This window comes from Neolamprologus brichardi, chromosome 11, assembly GCF_056152115.1.
Source record: "Neolamprologus brichardi isolate AB-2024 chromosome 11, ASM5615211v1, whole genome shotgun sequence".
NCBI classification, from domain to species: Eukaryota; Metazoa; Chordata; class Actinopteri; order Cichliformes; family Cichlidae; genus Neolamprologus; species Neolamprologus brichardi.
The window spans coordinates 3,516,156-3,531,498 of record NC_142114.1 but is presented as its reverse complement, the minus strand read 5'-3'; the positions used below and the strand labels follow the sequence as shown (position 1 = coordinate 3,531,498).

The following is a 15,343-nucleotide window of genomic DNA, read 5'->3' as shown; positions in this document are numbered from 1 at the left end:
TGTTTACTTCCCTGCAAATTAAAACCGTTGGCCATAAGCACTGTCACTGCAGCGAGGGAAATGCATTTTTAGCTGGCACATGTAAAAGATAAAAAGTGTGCATTCCTGTTCAATTCTGCACAGCAGTTGTTCTGGTTGCATTTAACACACGCTCGCACACACAGTTTTCATTTGCCACACTATATCAGGCTTAAAGTTTTGACTTTATTACAAAGTCATACATTTACCAGGCTGCTGACTGCTGTGAATGAAATCTGCTCCTATCTTTTTCTTGAAATGATTTAGTTGTTTTTGTCACTGCTCATCCATTAAAAAGCATACTAAGAGGACATATTGATCATGCAATAACTTTTTCTGACAGAACATGAAGTGCAGATAGTACAAGAAAAAAAGTCTAACAGATGTGCATCGATAACACTACAAGCATGGCTTCATATCGGAAATTGCCATAATTTAGGTGAAGTATTATTTTATATAGACAATGTTTTACCTTCAGTCTGTTTACACAGTTTTGTTATGTGCACTTGTTCAGTTGCCCATTTATGCAAATGTCTGCTCTGGCAGCAACTCGGTATGCAGACATGATAAAGATAACCTGCTGAAGTTCAAACTGTGCTTGAGAATGGGGAAGAAAAGTGATTACAGTCACTTTGAACACAGCTTCTTGGATATGAAAATGAGTTCGCTGTACATAAATTACCTCCACAGTCACCAGAAATCAATCCAACACACTGTCTTTGGGACGATTTGACAGATTCCAAGATAACAACTCTGCAGCACGTGTCGGATGCTATCCCGGCAATATGGACCAATGTTGTTGCTGAGCAATGTTTCCAGAACCCTGTAATTAAAACAGGTCTGAAGGCAAAAGGAGGTTTAATCAGGTAGTAACACAAGGTGTAACTAACAAAATGTCCTTTAATCTTACAGCTAAGACAGAGCACGAGTGATTGCTTCCACTGTCCTTCAGCTCTGACAGATTCAGAACGTACAGCTAAATGATCATATTATTTAAAAAAGCCTCCATATGTTTGCTTTTTAGTTTCTCATCCATGTAATAACAGAAGAGAAACTCACAACGTGAGGAAATAAAATGTCAAGCGATGTACTTTATTCTCTGACCTTTAAGAAGTTAAAGTATTCTGGCTCACATCAGAACTGCTGTTGCATGCACGACACAGGGGACTAATTCCACACAATACAATGTGAAAATGCAATGTATAGACACTGAAAAGTTAATCTATTTAAAATTATTCATTAAAACGAAACAATCTGTTGGGAGCTGACAGGAGTCTGTCTGTCTTATGCAATCATTATGAAATCAAATATGCAACATCATCGTTGCATCTTTATGCAAAAACCCAACAACGAGTTCACTGAATGGGTTCAAGAAAGCAGCATAATGTTTCCCAAGGTTTCCATTGGGCTGATGAGTGATGCGGGTAATCACACTGCCTGTACACACTAATCATGAGTGATTCTCCCCGAGGAGCGAGGAGAATACAAACAAGAGCAACAGCAGCATTTTGTTCCTGCTGGTGACTCTATGTCCAGACCCATTTCTGTCTCCTTTGCAGCATATTTCCACCAGTTATAACAACTGTCTACAGAGAAACATGCATCTCAACGTGCACACTCTTTTATTATAGGAAGCACCTGCACAGAACTAACACACTACAGTATTTTTAGTCCTATTCATTAAGAGAGTAGATAGTCCTCCAACGTAACCTCTGTGGCATACATTGTTCTCCCACCCAGAAATTAAATGGAGTGGGTTTTGTTTCTGAACTGCTGAGTAAGTCATTTAATGCTGGTGGGATGTGCTGTCCCACTTGAACTATTATTTTTGAGATTGATTGCTGTGATCATGGCCGCCAGAAGTGTGTAAGTATATAAGCTAGATATACACAGAGCCCTCAGCAGGGCTTGTGAGCTGAATTTAATGAAATGTTTGAAGGAAAATGTCTGCGTGACAGTAACTGTGACCTCTCCACCTACGTGCCTCCTTCCTATCAGCTTACACTCACTTTTATATCAGCACATAATGGACTGGATTTATATAGCGCTTTTCAAGGTACCCAAAGCGCTTTACAATGCCACTATTCATTCACTCTCACATTCACACACTGGTGGAGGCAGCTACAGTTGTAGCCACAGCTGCCCTGGGGCAGACTGACAGAAGCGAGGCTGCCATATCGCGCCATCGGCCCCCGTGGCCAACACCAGTAGGCAGCAGGGTAAAGTGTCTTGCCCAAGGACACAACGACCAGGACAGAGAGCCCGGGGATCGAACCGGCGACCTTCCGGTTACAGATGCGCTGAGCCACGATCGCCACATGACACTCTTAGCACGGTACTCTGTTGAGAATGACAAAGCTGTAGTGCTTTCAAACTTGTTTATATGAGACATTTAATCATAAAAGTTGGGCATGAAAATAAAGATTGTGCAGAATTACTCATTTTTAATATACAGTACAAAAACACCACAAGATAACTATCCCACAATGCAATTCTCTTCCTTGACGTTAAAATGGTCATTACAGCCACCAAGAAAAGGAGGAGGCCTTGTTATGGTGCAGGTGCCACTGGCAGTGCAGAACCAGGCCAACGAGATGGTTGACCCTCCCCGAGCCTGGAACTGCCAGAGGTGTCTTCCTGTTAAAAGGGAGTTTTTCCTTCCCACTGTTGCCAAGTGGTTGCTCATAGGGGTTTGTCTGATTGTTGGTGTTTTCTCTGCATGATTGTGGGGACTTTGCCTTTTAATAATAAGCACCTTGAGGCAACTGTTGTTGTGAATTGGTTCCATGTAAATTGAACTGAATTGGAATGGAGTAGTGTGAGTCTATATCAGCATATATCTGTGACAGCATTTTGTGTTAATATTTCCCAGTTAGCATCTTTCTGCTTCTGCTCAGTTATACTTTGGATGCAAATATTTTACTTTCTGTTTGTTTGAAACCTTAAGTTACTTTTCAGATTTTAATATATTAGTCTAATAATCATTTTTCCACATTATTATAGATAAAGTTGCACCACATAATAAAGATTATTCAAATGATCTGTAACAGCAACATTAACCTCCTAAGACCCAAACTCTTTCATGGCATGCATTTTTAATTTCTCTTTGATATTTGGGCTGATTGGGGCCTGATAAATGTAAAAACAAAGAATTACTAGATTTCTTTTTACCTAATTTTTGTTTCTAAGAAAAATGAGAGCCACATATGAGGACATTCATTTAAAATTTTGATAGAACAGTAGCAGTATAATGTCCTCGTAAGTGGATATCAGGCCCTTATAGAGTAAAATTGAGTATTTTGGTCTAAATAACCCAAAATGTGGTGTCCACATATTTGGACGCCAGGTCCTAGGAGGTTAAAGTGATGTACATGTGAATAAATCCCTACTGTTAAAGCCTATTTTAAAAATCCCAGAAAAGCACCTGCTTGATACTCTCAGCTTACACTTTCCAGGGTTTGAGAACTGAATGTTGTTTAGCCTTATGTTGCAGGAATTGGTTCAAGTTTCATGGGAAGGAATGAAAATAGTGAGGAAGCCTTAGTGTGACTCTTGTGTCAGAAGCCAAACTTTGGTCCCAGCAGTTTTTGTTTTTGCCACCTGCACCACTAAATTGAATTGTGCAGCTGTGTTAGACAGAGCATGTCAGTTTTGAAGAGCAGAAAAAAGACAATGGGAAATCTCACAGAGATTTTAAAGGAAAAGAGCAGCAAGTTAGAAAATGATGGAAAGGTAAAGGATCACTAAAAGTCTGACTGAACATCAGAAATGTTAACCTGGCTGCTCTCAAGGAACAGTCCTCCTCACCAGACTTCATAGCACTCAAACCAAAACACTGAACAACTGGCAGATCAGCCCAATACAAAACACAAGCTTGTGAAATCTAAAAATGCTCTTTTCTTAGGGAGACACAAATAGTCTATTTCAAAGACACTGCAAAGGCATTAAAGTGTTACCTGCTATGGCTTACCAGAGATTATGGCTCTTCCATTAACTGGAGGTGATGGTTTGATCATTGCCTGTCTGTATGGCAGAGTTTCCACAGGCAAGATACTGAAAACCTAACATGTTCTCCAGCATGTCCATTAGTATGTAATAGGACAAACACACTGTGTGAATGTTCCTAGTAAGTAAGCACTAAATAAATGCAGTCCATTTACCATTTAAATGCTGCCCGTTCACTGTTTTGTGCTGCGCTGATGGCCGTCCCTTAAAGGTCAGTCTGCAGAGTGCATTGATTATTGCAATTTTAATACAGCCACAGGAGAATCTGTATCTGTGCATGTTCAAAAAACCCCACATGTTAGAGAAAGACTCAAATGCACGACACACTCAATTTCAGGAGCCATAAAGCATTACATGCTGCAGCCTGTCTGTAATGGTTTTTGATGTCCAGGTTAATGGAAAGGCAGCTACAGATAAATGAATGCTTTCATTAAAATTGGAAAAAGATGTCTGCTTGGCACTCTCAGAAAAAGAGTAATGAAGGACCTATATGATCTGCTGCCAGCTGTACGTGTTAGGCTGTAAAGCTTCAGTAAATCTAATGTTAGTAAACAAATTAAATGTTCTAATAAGTAAAAACAGAACAGTGATACAGTGATATCCAGGGACAAGAAAGGCTTCATCACATTTATATTACTAAAAAATGGCCCTCACTTATTAAATATTCACCCAGAGTAAATACACAGTTCTCAAATGGAGGCGCATATGTATTTGTAGGCTTGCGTCAGTGTGTTTGCTCATGTAGCTGTGATCAGTACTGTGAGGGTCATAAGCCGGTAATTTGGGACATTAAGGTTTTACAACTTAGACTCTTTAAACATTTGCAACCCATCGCTAAACAGTTATTGACTGATCTGCCATAACTAGGATGGATGACAGGAACAGCAGGAAAACCACAGGTTTACAGAGCGTGTTTAACGAGATCTATTTAGGCAAAATTACTAAATTAGGGTACAAAGGTCACTGATAGGATTCATGAGTGAAATGATAAACTGGTTTAACCATTAAAAAAACAGTTAACATAATTGAGTTGTTAATAAAGCTGGTGATCTTTATTAACATCAGCTGACTGTCTCGTTTTACCCTAATACATCATTAATGTGTAAAGTTCTTAAAGTGTTTCACTTGGCAGCATGTTTTTTCTTTCAAAAATATCAAAATCAATAAAAAGTTATCAAAGTATCTTAAGATCTGCAGACTTCCGTGGGGTTTTCACAACGACCTCCCAAAGGCGGTTCCAAATCACATGACTTCATTTGTAATTCCCTAACATCCACGCACTTGCTGCTATGCAGTAATGCTATCAAAAGCAAGCTAAATGTTTCCTTGGTGCTGTCAGGTGGTAACGTGATGGTGACCGCCCGGTGAGAAGAGTCAGGCTGTAGAACATGTTATGGCAGCTTGGTTATGACTGGCAATCGTTTGATGATGAAGCATTTTTAATTCACGCGTTCTGAAAAAAAAAGTCTCTTTAGGCAAGGTAAGAACTTGTCAGAGAAACGGTCTGCTTGTTCTTTGTGCGCCAGTGCGCAGAGACGCACGCGCCACTCACACGCGGACGGGCGAGACGCAGAGGCACAGCTCTCACATCCTCCGAGCGCCCGATGACTTAATTTGTAGCACAGTTTTCGTGCGCTCGTACTTCTCGAATTATTGCGCTCTGTTCGCACCTGGATCCCCGCGATGGAGTTTTCCACTCTTCTCCCGGACTATTTCAACTCGGTCTCAGTAACTCCTTTCAATGTTACGCACTCTGGGGGTCTGCTTTCCATTCCTGGCAACGAGGCCAACAAGGACAGAAGACTTGTCATCCACGTTTGCATCACGGCTCTCTACTCTCTCATCTGCGTGGTGGGACTGGTGGGAAACGTGCTTGTAATGTACGGGGTGGTCAGGTAAGAAGGACACGCTATTCAGATAACGATGACCCAAAGGGAATGTGCTGAAAGGAAGACAAAATAATTTACTTGCTCGACACATTTTAAAAGGTGAAAAGCGACACACTCATGCACATATGACAGAAACCCCAATATGGATAGGATAAATATGTTTTTATATGATCAGGGTTTATTTTAAATGACCATAAAGTACTCTGTATGTTCGTATTAAAATATAGCAGAACAATTTCACATATTTCTATTCGAGGGAAATCCATTTTCACTTTCGTACTTTATTTGTGATGGTCCCCTTTGTAACTGCCCACAGTGCCAGTTGTGCCTGAGAGCCGCTCTCCATCACATCCACCCACACACAACATACACACACACACACACACACACACACACACACACACCTCCCACATGTAAGAAGAGGATGGAGCATAATAATAAAATCATAATTGCACCAATTATTTCCGTAAGAGAGTGGGGTTGTAAATTAAGATGATAAACCAAAGCTCAACCTTAAAAAGCGATACTGTGTCGATATGATGTATTCTCCATTTTGAGGATTTTTTTTACATTTTTGAAAACGAAATGAAGAAAACTTTAAACATATCACTCACACTCCCAGGCAAAGCAGTTACGCACAGGATGAGATCAGTGTGCTGTAATACATAGATGTCTTTATACCTGGGAATAAGATGTGTCTCCCTCAATCCTTTCAGAGTCTGATATTTTACAGCAAAACACTTCAGAAACATAATTTAATCAAATGTGACCCACAGAGTGTCATGTTGTGGGCTGATGTGGAGCAATCCATATTAAAAGAGCCAGGCAAATGTTAAGCTGGCACTCAGAAAAAAAAACACACACACACAAAATAATTTTAATCTGAAATCAAGTAGGAGTTTGGAGGGCTTTGAGCTATAATCAATTCATTACATGGAAATGTGTTTTAATGGAGGCTCCAGAGAAGCTCACGAGCTGCTGTGCATTTAGTGTAGTGCTCTAATGACATTATGCACCTAAAAAAAATCTTGTTTATTTAGAGGAAATAGCAGATTATTGGTTTTATGGTTAAATGAATTAAATAAAACTTTGTAACTTTTGAAATTTTAATGGAAGTCGTGAGTCAGCCACATGAGACATCCTCTTTGTGTTATAGCAACAGCCAGACCTTGGGAAGAAATCCAGTCTCCTCCAATTGTTCCCATCCGCTGTGTGTCACAATCTGTTTAAAGTGTGCTCTGCGCTTTTCTTCCCACCAAACAGGTACACGAAGATGAAGACAGCCACAAACATTTACATCTTCAACTTGGCTCTGGCCGACGCTCTCGCCACCAGCACCCTTCCTTTCCAGAGCGCCAAGTACCTGATGAGCACGTGGCCGTTTGGGGAGCTCCTGTGTAAAGTGGTGATAGCCATTGACTACTACAACATGTTCACCAGCATCTTCACGCTCACCATGATGAGCGTGGATCGCTACATCGCTGTGTGTCATCCGGTCAAGGCCCTGGACTTCCGCACGCCCGCCAAAGCCAAGCTCATCAACGTCGCCATCTGGATCCTCTCCTCTGCTATCGGAGTCCCCGTGATGATCATGGCTGTTACCAAGGTGACAAAAGAAGGTGAGGGAATTTTCATTGCTGCTGTTAAAAAAAAAAGGTGCTGGAAAATACTATCGCTCTGTGAAAACATACTGGCTGTTTAAAAGGAAAAATAAAACAGACTTTTGAGTTGTGTTATTAATTTCAGTTAGCCTCTCCTTCTTTTATAAACTTGCAATTGTTTTACCTCCTCAGAAGTCACTTTGTGCTCTCTTGGATTTCCTGAACCGGAAAGGTACTGGGACACGGTGACAAAAATATGTGTATTCATTTTTGCCTTCGTGATGCCCGTCCTGGTCATCACCATTTGCTATGGGCTGATGATCCTGCGTCTTAAGAGTGTCCGTCTGCTTTCTGGCTCCAAAGAGAAGGACAAGAACCTGCGGCGGATCACCCGGATGGTCCTGGTTGTCGTGGCGGTTTTCATAATCTGCTGGACTCCCATTCACATCTTCGTCATTGTCACGACCGCTGTGAAAATTGACCGCGAGAATCTCCTGACCATGGCCTGCTGGCATATTTGCATAGCTCTGGGCTACGCCAACAGCAGTCTGAACCCTGTGCTGTATGCCTTGATGGATGAGAACTTCAAAAGGTGCTTCAGGGATTTCTGCCTGCCCTATCGCTCCCGCCCGGAGCAGAGCAGCTTCTCCAGAGTCCGCAACAGCACGCGGGAGCCCGCGTCCGTTTGTGCCCCTGCGCCGACAGCGAAGCCGCCCGCCTGACTAGGTATGGATCAGCTGGGTGGGAGAGCAGTGCCTGATGACCTCCAGACTGAAGTCACGCAGTTCTCCACCACAGGAGTCTGAATTTAAACATGCAGGCTTCTGAGCTGCTGTTTAAATGAATGATTGATTGTTTTTTCTGTTTCATATAATGAAACTTTTATGTGTCACAAGGTTTTGGGGTGGGGGTTTTTTTTCAGGACAATCACAAACATCCCCGTGTGTCCCTGTGTATGATAATATGTATTTAAAAATGCATATAAATTACTGCAGTGTGTAAAAAAATACACATCAATAATGCACCTATCTCAACAGTACATCCGCACCGGGAAGCCAACAAGCTGACTTTTAGCTTTAACTATGTTTGTGGGATTTCACATCCATATTAGGTAAACAATGGGAGACATTGCACCATATGTGCTCAGTCCATAAATTAGCAGGATTTCCAGCAGGACATTGATCCTAAGCATACAGAGATTGCCAGCAAGGTGTCTTTTTATGGCCAAGCGGTGGCGATTGTGTGATTGGCCGAGTCAGTCAGCTGACCACAATCAAAAAGATCATATGTTTTCCTTACTGAAAACCAGACCAACTGATGATGCCAGTCGTTGCTGGATGAGCTAACACTGCTGTCTCCTCACATGTGTGTAGCACAGACTTTCACTGATTTACAGACAAATATCAGACCTGAGGACTTTATTGATTGCCGCTTGTTATTCATCTAACACTAAAATTGTGGGATCGTTTCATAAAAGGGCTACCAATCTGTTAATCTTACACACAAACCGGTTTCACCCCAAAGGTTGATTTGATAGAGCTCTTTCAAAGCTGGTGACCGTGTTAGCCAATGTGCACTCTGCCACTTTAACTGGCCATGTCATCAGAGTGAGGTAGAAGTTCCTTTTTGTTTGGCATTTTTGTTGGAAGTCTAAAAAGTGTCTCAACAACTGTTCAGAATGTGCACTAGTTTTCTAACATCTTGTTTTTTAATTTACAAACGTTTATCCTTGCAATTTAACAATTAGAAATTGCATGTTTATTCTCTTTCGTTAGCTCTGTTAGCTAGTAAAACCTCCACTATCTTATTGCTGTTGAGCTGAGTGATAATTCTCCGTGGGCTCGTCACTAAAAGCAGATTCTTTCATGTCAACACGTTTAAAAACTCACTAATATCATGAATGTAAGTTTGAGGCTTTATTTGCTTTCTGTCGGTGATATTTGAACTAGCAGATGTTTCACATTAGGGCTGCCACAAACGATTATTTTGATAGTCGACTAGTCACCGATTATTTTTGCGATTAGTCGACTAATCAGATCATCATCCATTGGACGTAAAACGTACAGCTTATTGCACAAGCATGCATCTGCTCTTATATAACTATCATTAGCTTACAGCTTTAAGTGTTTAAGGTATGTGCTAACTAAAAATAAAGACAAGATGATAGTTTATTAAATTTTAATGAAATTTGCAGATTGTTTCGGTGAAGTTTAATAAACTCCTTGCTATCTAAAATATAACAGGACACCGGAGTATATTCTCCAGCATCTCACACTTCTGATAATCAGTTGTCTGCTTGACGTTTATTCAGCTGTGTAAAAACTATAACTTTAATCTCAGCCAAACCGATTTACTCAGGAACAAATAAAATACTAAAAAAGCCAAACAATAACATTTTGAAGTTATCTAAGTGACTTATATATATTTAACCTGAGTAGCGAAAGACGGCGGTGGGTTTGAAAACGATTTGCCGGGACTCCGGTGTTCTCACGGGCTCTAGTGAACCTAGCCTTGCGATAGCCTAGCTATCGAGCTAGTGGGTAACAGACGTCTCCGAAAACGTCGGAGCGCTTTTGAAAATATGTGGTGTCTTGATAAACTGAGCAGATATTTGAGGTTTACACAGCTACATTCTCACCTGAAAATATGTTAAACGTTTATTTTGTGACCCTGAAAGAATAATAAGAGTAATATTAAAACTAACTAGCTGCCGCCATTGTTGGAAACTGAGCTGGGCTGCACTATGAATTCTGGGACAGAGCTACTTCTTCTTTGGGGTTTAACGGCAGCTGGCATCCTTGTACATGCAGTGCTGCCATCTTCTGTTTCAGTCCGTTATTACACTCTTAAATCCTACTACTTATTCCTGCGTCTTTTGTGATTCAAACGACGCGTCGACTATTAAATCAGTCGTCGACGATTTTGATTGTCGACGTAATCGTGACCTGTCAACTAATCGTGGCAGCCCTATTTCACATAAGGAAAGATGCCGGTTAAAGAGATATCAAAAAACATGAAAATACTGCCTTCGTGAATAAGCAGCGATGACTGTTTGGCTGACTCAATGTTTCTGCTCCTGTAGCAGTTAGGCAATAACCAAAAAGCTGTTCAGCTGACAGATGGGTGACAAGCTGAAGGGGACAATGGAAATGCAGTGGAAATGCTGTTTCAAGTCAGCAATAGATCACTAAATAGCCTCAAATTGACCTGGAGGAAAATCTGAATTAGATCAAATGCATTAGTGGGCAGGAAGAATCTTCCTGAACATAATAAACCTAATGGACAATTTTCCAGTGATGATTGCTGGACATTTACACAAGAGAGAGAATTCAAATTGATGCCTCTCATTTTGATAGTGCAGCAATGTAGTGTTGCTTTGGCAGTATTGTGTATATACACGAGTACGAACTGTGTCAGATCTGTACATAATATCACGGTGTAATGATATTTTTCAGTATTTTCAATGTGATTTATTTTATTTCAGTGTGCCGTTTAGCTGTCGTACCATCGAGTCAAGTCTGATATAACTATATACACATAGTTAAAATGTGAGGAGAAGTATTCCAGATCTTGAAAGGAAATAGGTTTCTGTCTCCTGTCTGGACAATCTCTAACTGGGTTTTTTATAGGCACAGTAAAAATGTCCTGCAGTGTGGACGATAGTATTTTCAGCTGAATGAAAGTAAGTAATGCCTTTTTCAACTTGTGTTTCTGTGTTTTTGCAGACAGATGTTTGACTGTCTGTGTTTGATCTTTAAAATCTGTTTATACTCTGCAGTATCTAAAGTACTTTAATGTGCATATGTAATAACTGCTTTTGTTTTTGAGAAAAAAAAAGAAGTCCCACTGTCATACAGACTAGTATAAGTTGTATCTTGGACTTTTATTTTGAAATATTGTTGATTATCATCACTGTTTCAATAAAACATCCACCTTTATGTGATGATTATTACAGATCCTGTTAAAAATTACTGACACTGTGGAAGTTTCACATGTGATCTCTTGGTTGGATTGAGTGTAATGAGCAGGCAGATGGGACATAGTGTCATCTGGTGGCCTGAGCGTAGGGCGTTGGGGTAGGAAGAACACATTTAAAGTCCATCTTTAAATTAAGCACAATTTAAAATAAGTGTGGAATAATCCTGTGATCCTTGTATGAATGGAAGGCTGAGGCTGGTAATCTCCTATACAGCACTGTGCAAAAGTCTCGAGACACCACTCACTTCTTTATATTTTGTTAGGAAAATGGGAAATTTATTTGGAAAATTGTATGGGATATGTATTGAAACACAAGTGAACATTTGCGGTTATTTGTTCTGTTCTGTGAAAATTAATAGCCAGCTCTTGTTCCCACTGATGCAAATTACGATTTCATGCAGTGAAGTCATAACAGCAACCAGTTAAAACTGGTTTGTTGTCTGGATTTTGATATTTTATTCTACCTTTTTATATTTATTTAAGTTAACAGTCTAATCATATTCTGATTATTAAAAATAATCTGCTTTTCTTGTTACATAATAAAAAGGCATACAATTCTGTATTCATACATGTTATACACTTCAAATGTAAATGAAGCTGTAATACACTGATTACAAATCATTTAGCTGTACCTCATTATATAATGACTGTAGCTTTTGTATGTCTGTATATCTCCTCCTAGACAAGTGGACCAATTTTGATGAAACTTTGCTCAAAGACTACTAACTTCTGCATTTTATAGAAATTCCACAATCAAATTTATTTGTACATTTGACAGCTCAATGAAACTGAACGCCAGCATTCAGTCATGCTCTGGAATATCAGATAAGAACAGTGTGTCAGTTCAAACACATTTCTGAAACACTTTGTTCATGTGGGACATTTATTTGATAGCTATATCAACAAGCCTTTCCACAGCTTACCTTTCAGCTGGTTTGAATGCTGTCCTTTTGCAGGGGCAGCATATGAAGCGTGGTTTGTTCACAGTCGTGAACACCTGGTGTGCAGTGGGAAATGGACTGGTTCTTATATAGTTTTTATTCTGCACTATACTGACGCATTCAGCAACTTATACAAGCACTTTTATATAGTTTATATGGTTTTAGTTTCATGTACTTTTAAAAACTAAACATTTCACTTACAGGCTACCACGGCTAACACTGCAATGCATTCTGGGTAGCTAGTTCAAATGGGTTGCACTCAGAATCCTGAATTGAAGAATTCAGAAGAAACTTCTACCGTCAGTTTTGCTCAACTTCAGAGCCACAGCACTGATGACAGATCCACAATGTGTGAATTCATGTCCAGTGCTCTTACATTCAGTCAGCTGGCTACAGCGGCCGTCTACGCCTTCAAATTACATTCTGGTTTCTACAAGTCCTGCTTAGAAACCAGAGTTTATGTTCCTAACTTGTATTTATTTTCAGAGACCTTTGCATTCTTAAGCTCTTAACCGCTGCTCCATCTCAAAGCAGCCTTTCCATTACGTCCCATGACGTAATGCGTCATTCGGTTATGTCGCAGAGACTTTCATTTCAATGGAAATGCTAGATGCTTGGTAAGCCTAATGAAAGCATATTAGAGAGTGGGAAGCACACCAAGAAATATTTCTGGAAGAGAAAAGAGGTAATGAAACACACATGGGTACTGAAGACACCAGTTCAGTATTCAGTATCTACAGGCACTTTGATCAAACACAGTAAAACAATCACAGACAAATGCATAGAAGATTTACCCAAACACCACCTACAGCCACACACAGAATCCAAAGTGGAAGACACACTAGTATTTTTAAGCCTGCTCGAGTGGATGCTGTGTTTGGATTCTGTAAAAAGAATCACACCTGCTGAGGGTCTGGGACATCGTTTTATTACGATGAAACATCTTCCCAAGGACCCTGCAGTAGATTGCTATGTGGAGTCATCCCGCATGAGCATGAAAGTGTGCCCACTCCTCAGTCCAGAAAATGAAATCGAAAACTTTGTTACCTCAAGTGAAATCATAAAAAACAGAAAACAAAGCAGTCGAGAATCTAGACTCTCATCCACTTCTGACAACCGTGCGATTGCAGCTGAAATCCAAAGAAACCGACAAAATAGAGCAGCTGCACGCAACAGGATCAGCCCACATTTAGAAGGCTTGCATAGCATGCAGAAGATGACATGTCTTGGGATAAAAAGGTCAAACCACTCCCTGCAGATAAATCAGATCAGCAGAGGCTGTATGTCAAACCTGGGATAACCCCCCAAAAAAATCTGGTAGAATCCAGTGATTCTAGCATGGAAAGTACAAGTACCTGTACAAGTACAGACAGCAGAGAAGGAACAGTCAATAGAGATCTTGCTGAACGTCGGATTTCATTACGGAAAGGGGTCAAAGACTTTTTCTTAAGGCTGTTTGGCTTTTCTTCAAAAATTGAAGAAACTTAACTTCTTTACCATCAACCCTCCCAGATGGCGGCCCCTTCCGGAGCCTGGTTCTGTCACAGGTTTCTTCCTGTTAAAAGGGAGTTTTTTCCTGTCCACTGTTGCCAAAGTGCTTGTTCACAGGGGATCATCAGATTGTTGGGGTTTCTTTCTTATATTGTGGGGTCTTTACTCTACAGCAGGGGTCTCGAACTCCAGGCCTCGAGGGCCGGTGTCCTGCAGGCTTTAGATGTGTCCTTGATCCAACACAGCTGATTTAAATGGCTAAATTACCTCCTCAACATGTCTTGAAGTTCTCCAGAGGCCTGATAATGAGCTAATCATTTGATTCAGGTGTGTTGACCCAGGGTGAGATCGAAAATCTGCAGGACACCGGCCCTCGAGGCCTGCAGTTCGAGACCCCTGCTCTACAGTATAAAACGCCTTGATGCAACTGCTTTTTGTTAATTTTTTAAAATGTAAAAAATAAAATGTAATCAAGTCTTACTTTCAAGGTGTTTTTTGTTTTGTCACTGGTGTCACTGTCTCTGGTTCTGCCACTTTTTGATAAGTGTTAACCTGATCTCCTTCAACCTTGAATTGATCAGGACCCTAGTAGCTCCAGAGTTGAATTTGAGGTGACTGGAAATACAGCATACGAAGCAAATACTGAGTTTGAAAGTCGAAATTTGACAAGATTTATTCTTCAACACACCCTGAACGTCATTTCTTTAAGCAGTCTTCAGGAATAGTTCTCCAGGCTTCTTGAAGGACATTCAGAGCTCTTCTTGGGATGTTTGCTGCCTTTTGCTCTGATCTCTGTTAAGGGCGTCTTACACTGCTTCACTAATACTGAGGTCGAGGCTTCGGGGAGGCCCATCCATGATTTGATGGTGGTCCATTGTGCGTTTTTCTATCCAGGTATATTTTTTACTGCATTGCCAGTGAGTTTGGGATCACTGTCATGCTGAAAATGTAAGCGTCTGATATTGCATGATGTATCAAATCCAGATCTGATGAAACTTTTCTGCGTTCATAATTCCATCAATCTTGAGAAGATCTGTCTCTCTGCTCTTGTTTCAGGTCTTTGCTGGATTTTTTTTCCCTTTTTCTTAAGGACATGACTTTCAGATACTGTTCATATGCTGTAGACAGTTGTTTAGCTCTACCATTTCTTCTTTTGTCCTCCATTTGTCTCGTTTCAATTTGGCAGAGTTTTTTGGGGGGAAAAATAGTATTTTAAAGCTGTCGAACTGTGTTTTATTCTGCATTTTTTAAATAGATTTAACTAAAGAAATGGGAACAAATTATCTGTTTTTGTGACATGTGGCTAGTAACACAGAGGCTAATGATGCTATTTAGAATTTGTTCTGTTATCTCTGTGATGTGTAGACACAATGCTGGTTAATCCCTTTAGTTAGGTGCCTTTCTATGTTTCAGTGATTCA

The 15,343-nt window shown here is 40.3% G+C and overlaps 1 protein-coding gene and 1 pseudogene across 1 annotated transcript; both read left to right on the top strand.

Moving 5' to 3' along the window:
- The first annotated feature begins 5,374 nt into the window (after positions 1-5,374).
- On the top strand, positions 5,375-8,670 carry oprd1b (opioid receptor, delta 1b). The gene is made up of 3 exons (XM_006795913.3): positions 5,375-5,918; positions 7,176-7,531; positions 7,706-8,670. The coding sequence occupies exons 1-3, from the start codon at positions 5,707-5,709 to the stop codon at positions 8,233-8,235; spliced, it is 1,098 nt and encodes a 365-aa protein (XP_006795976.1). The 5' UTR covers positions 5,375-5,706; the 3' UTR covers positions 8,236-8,670.
- Positions 8,671-13,042: 4,372 nt separating this feature from the next.
- Positions 13,043-13,920, top strand: LOC148100437 (uncharacterized; annotated as a pseudogene).
- The last annotated feature ends 1,423 nt before the right edge of the window (positions 13,921-15,343 follow it).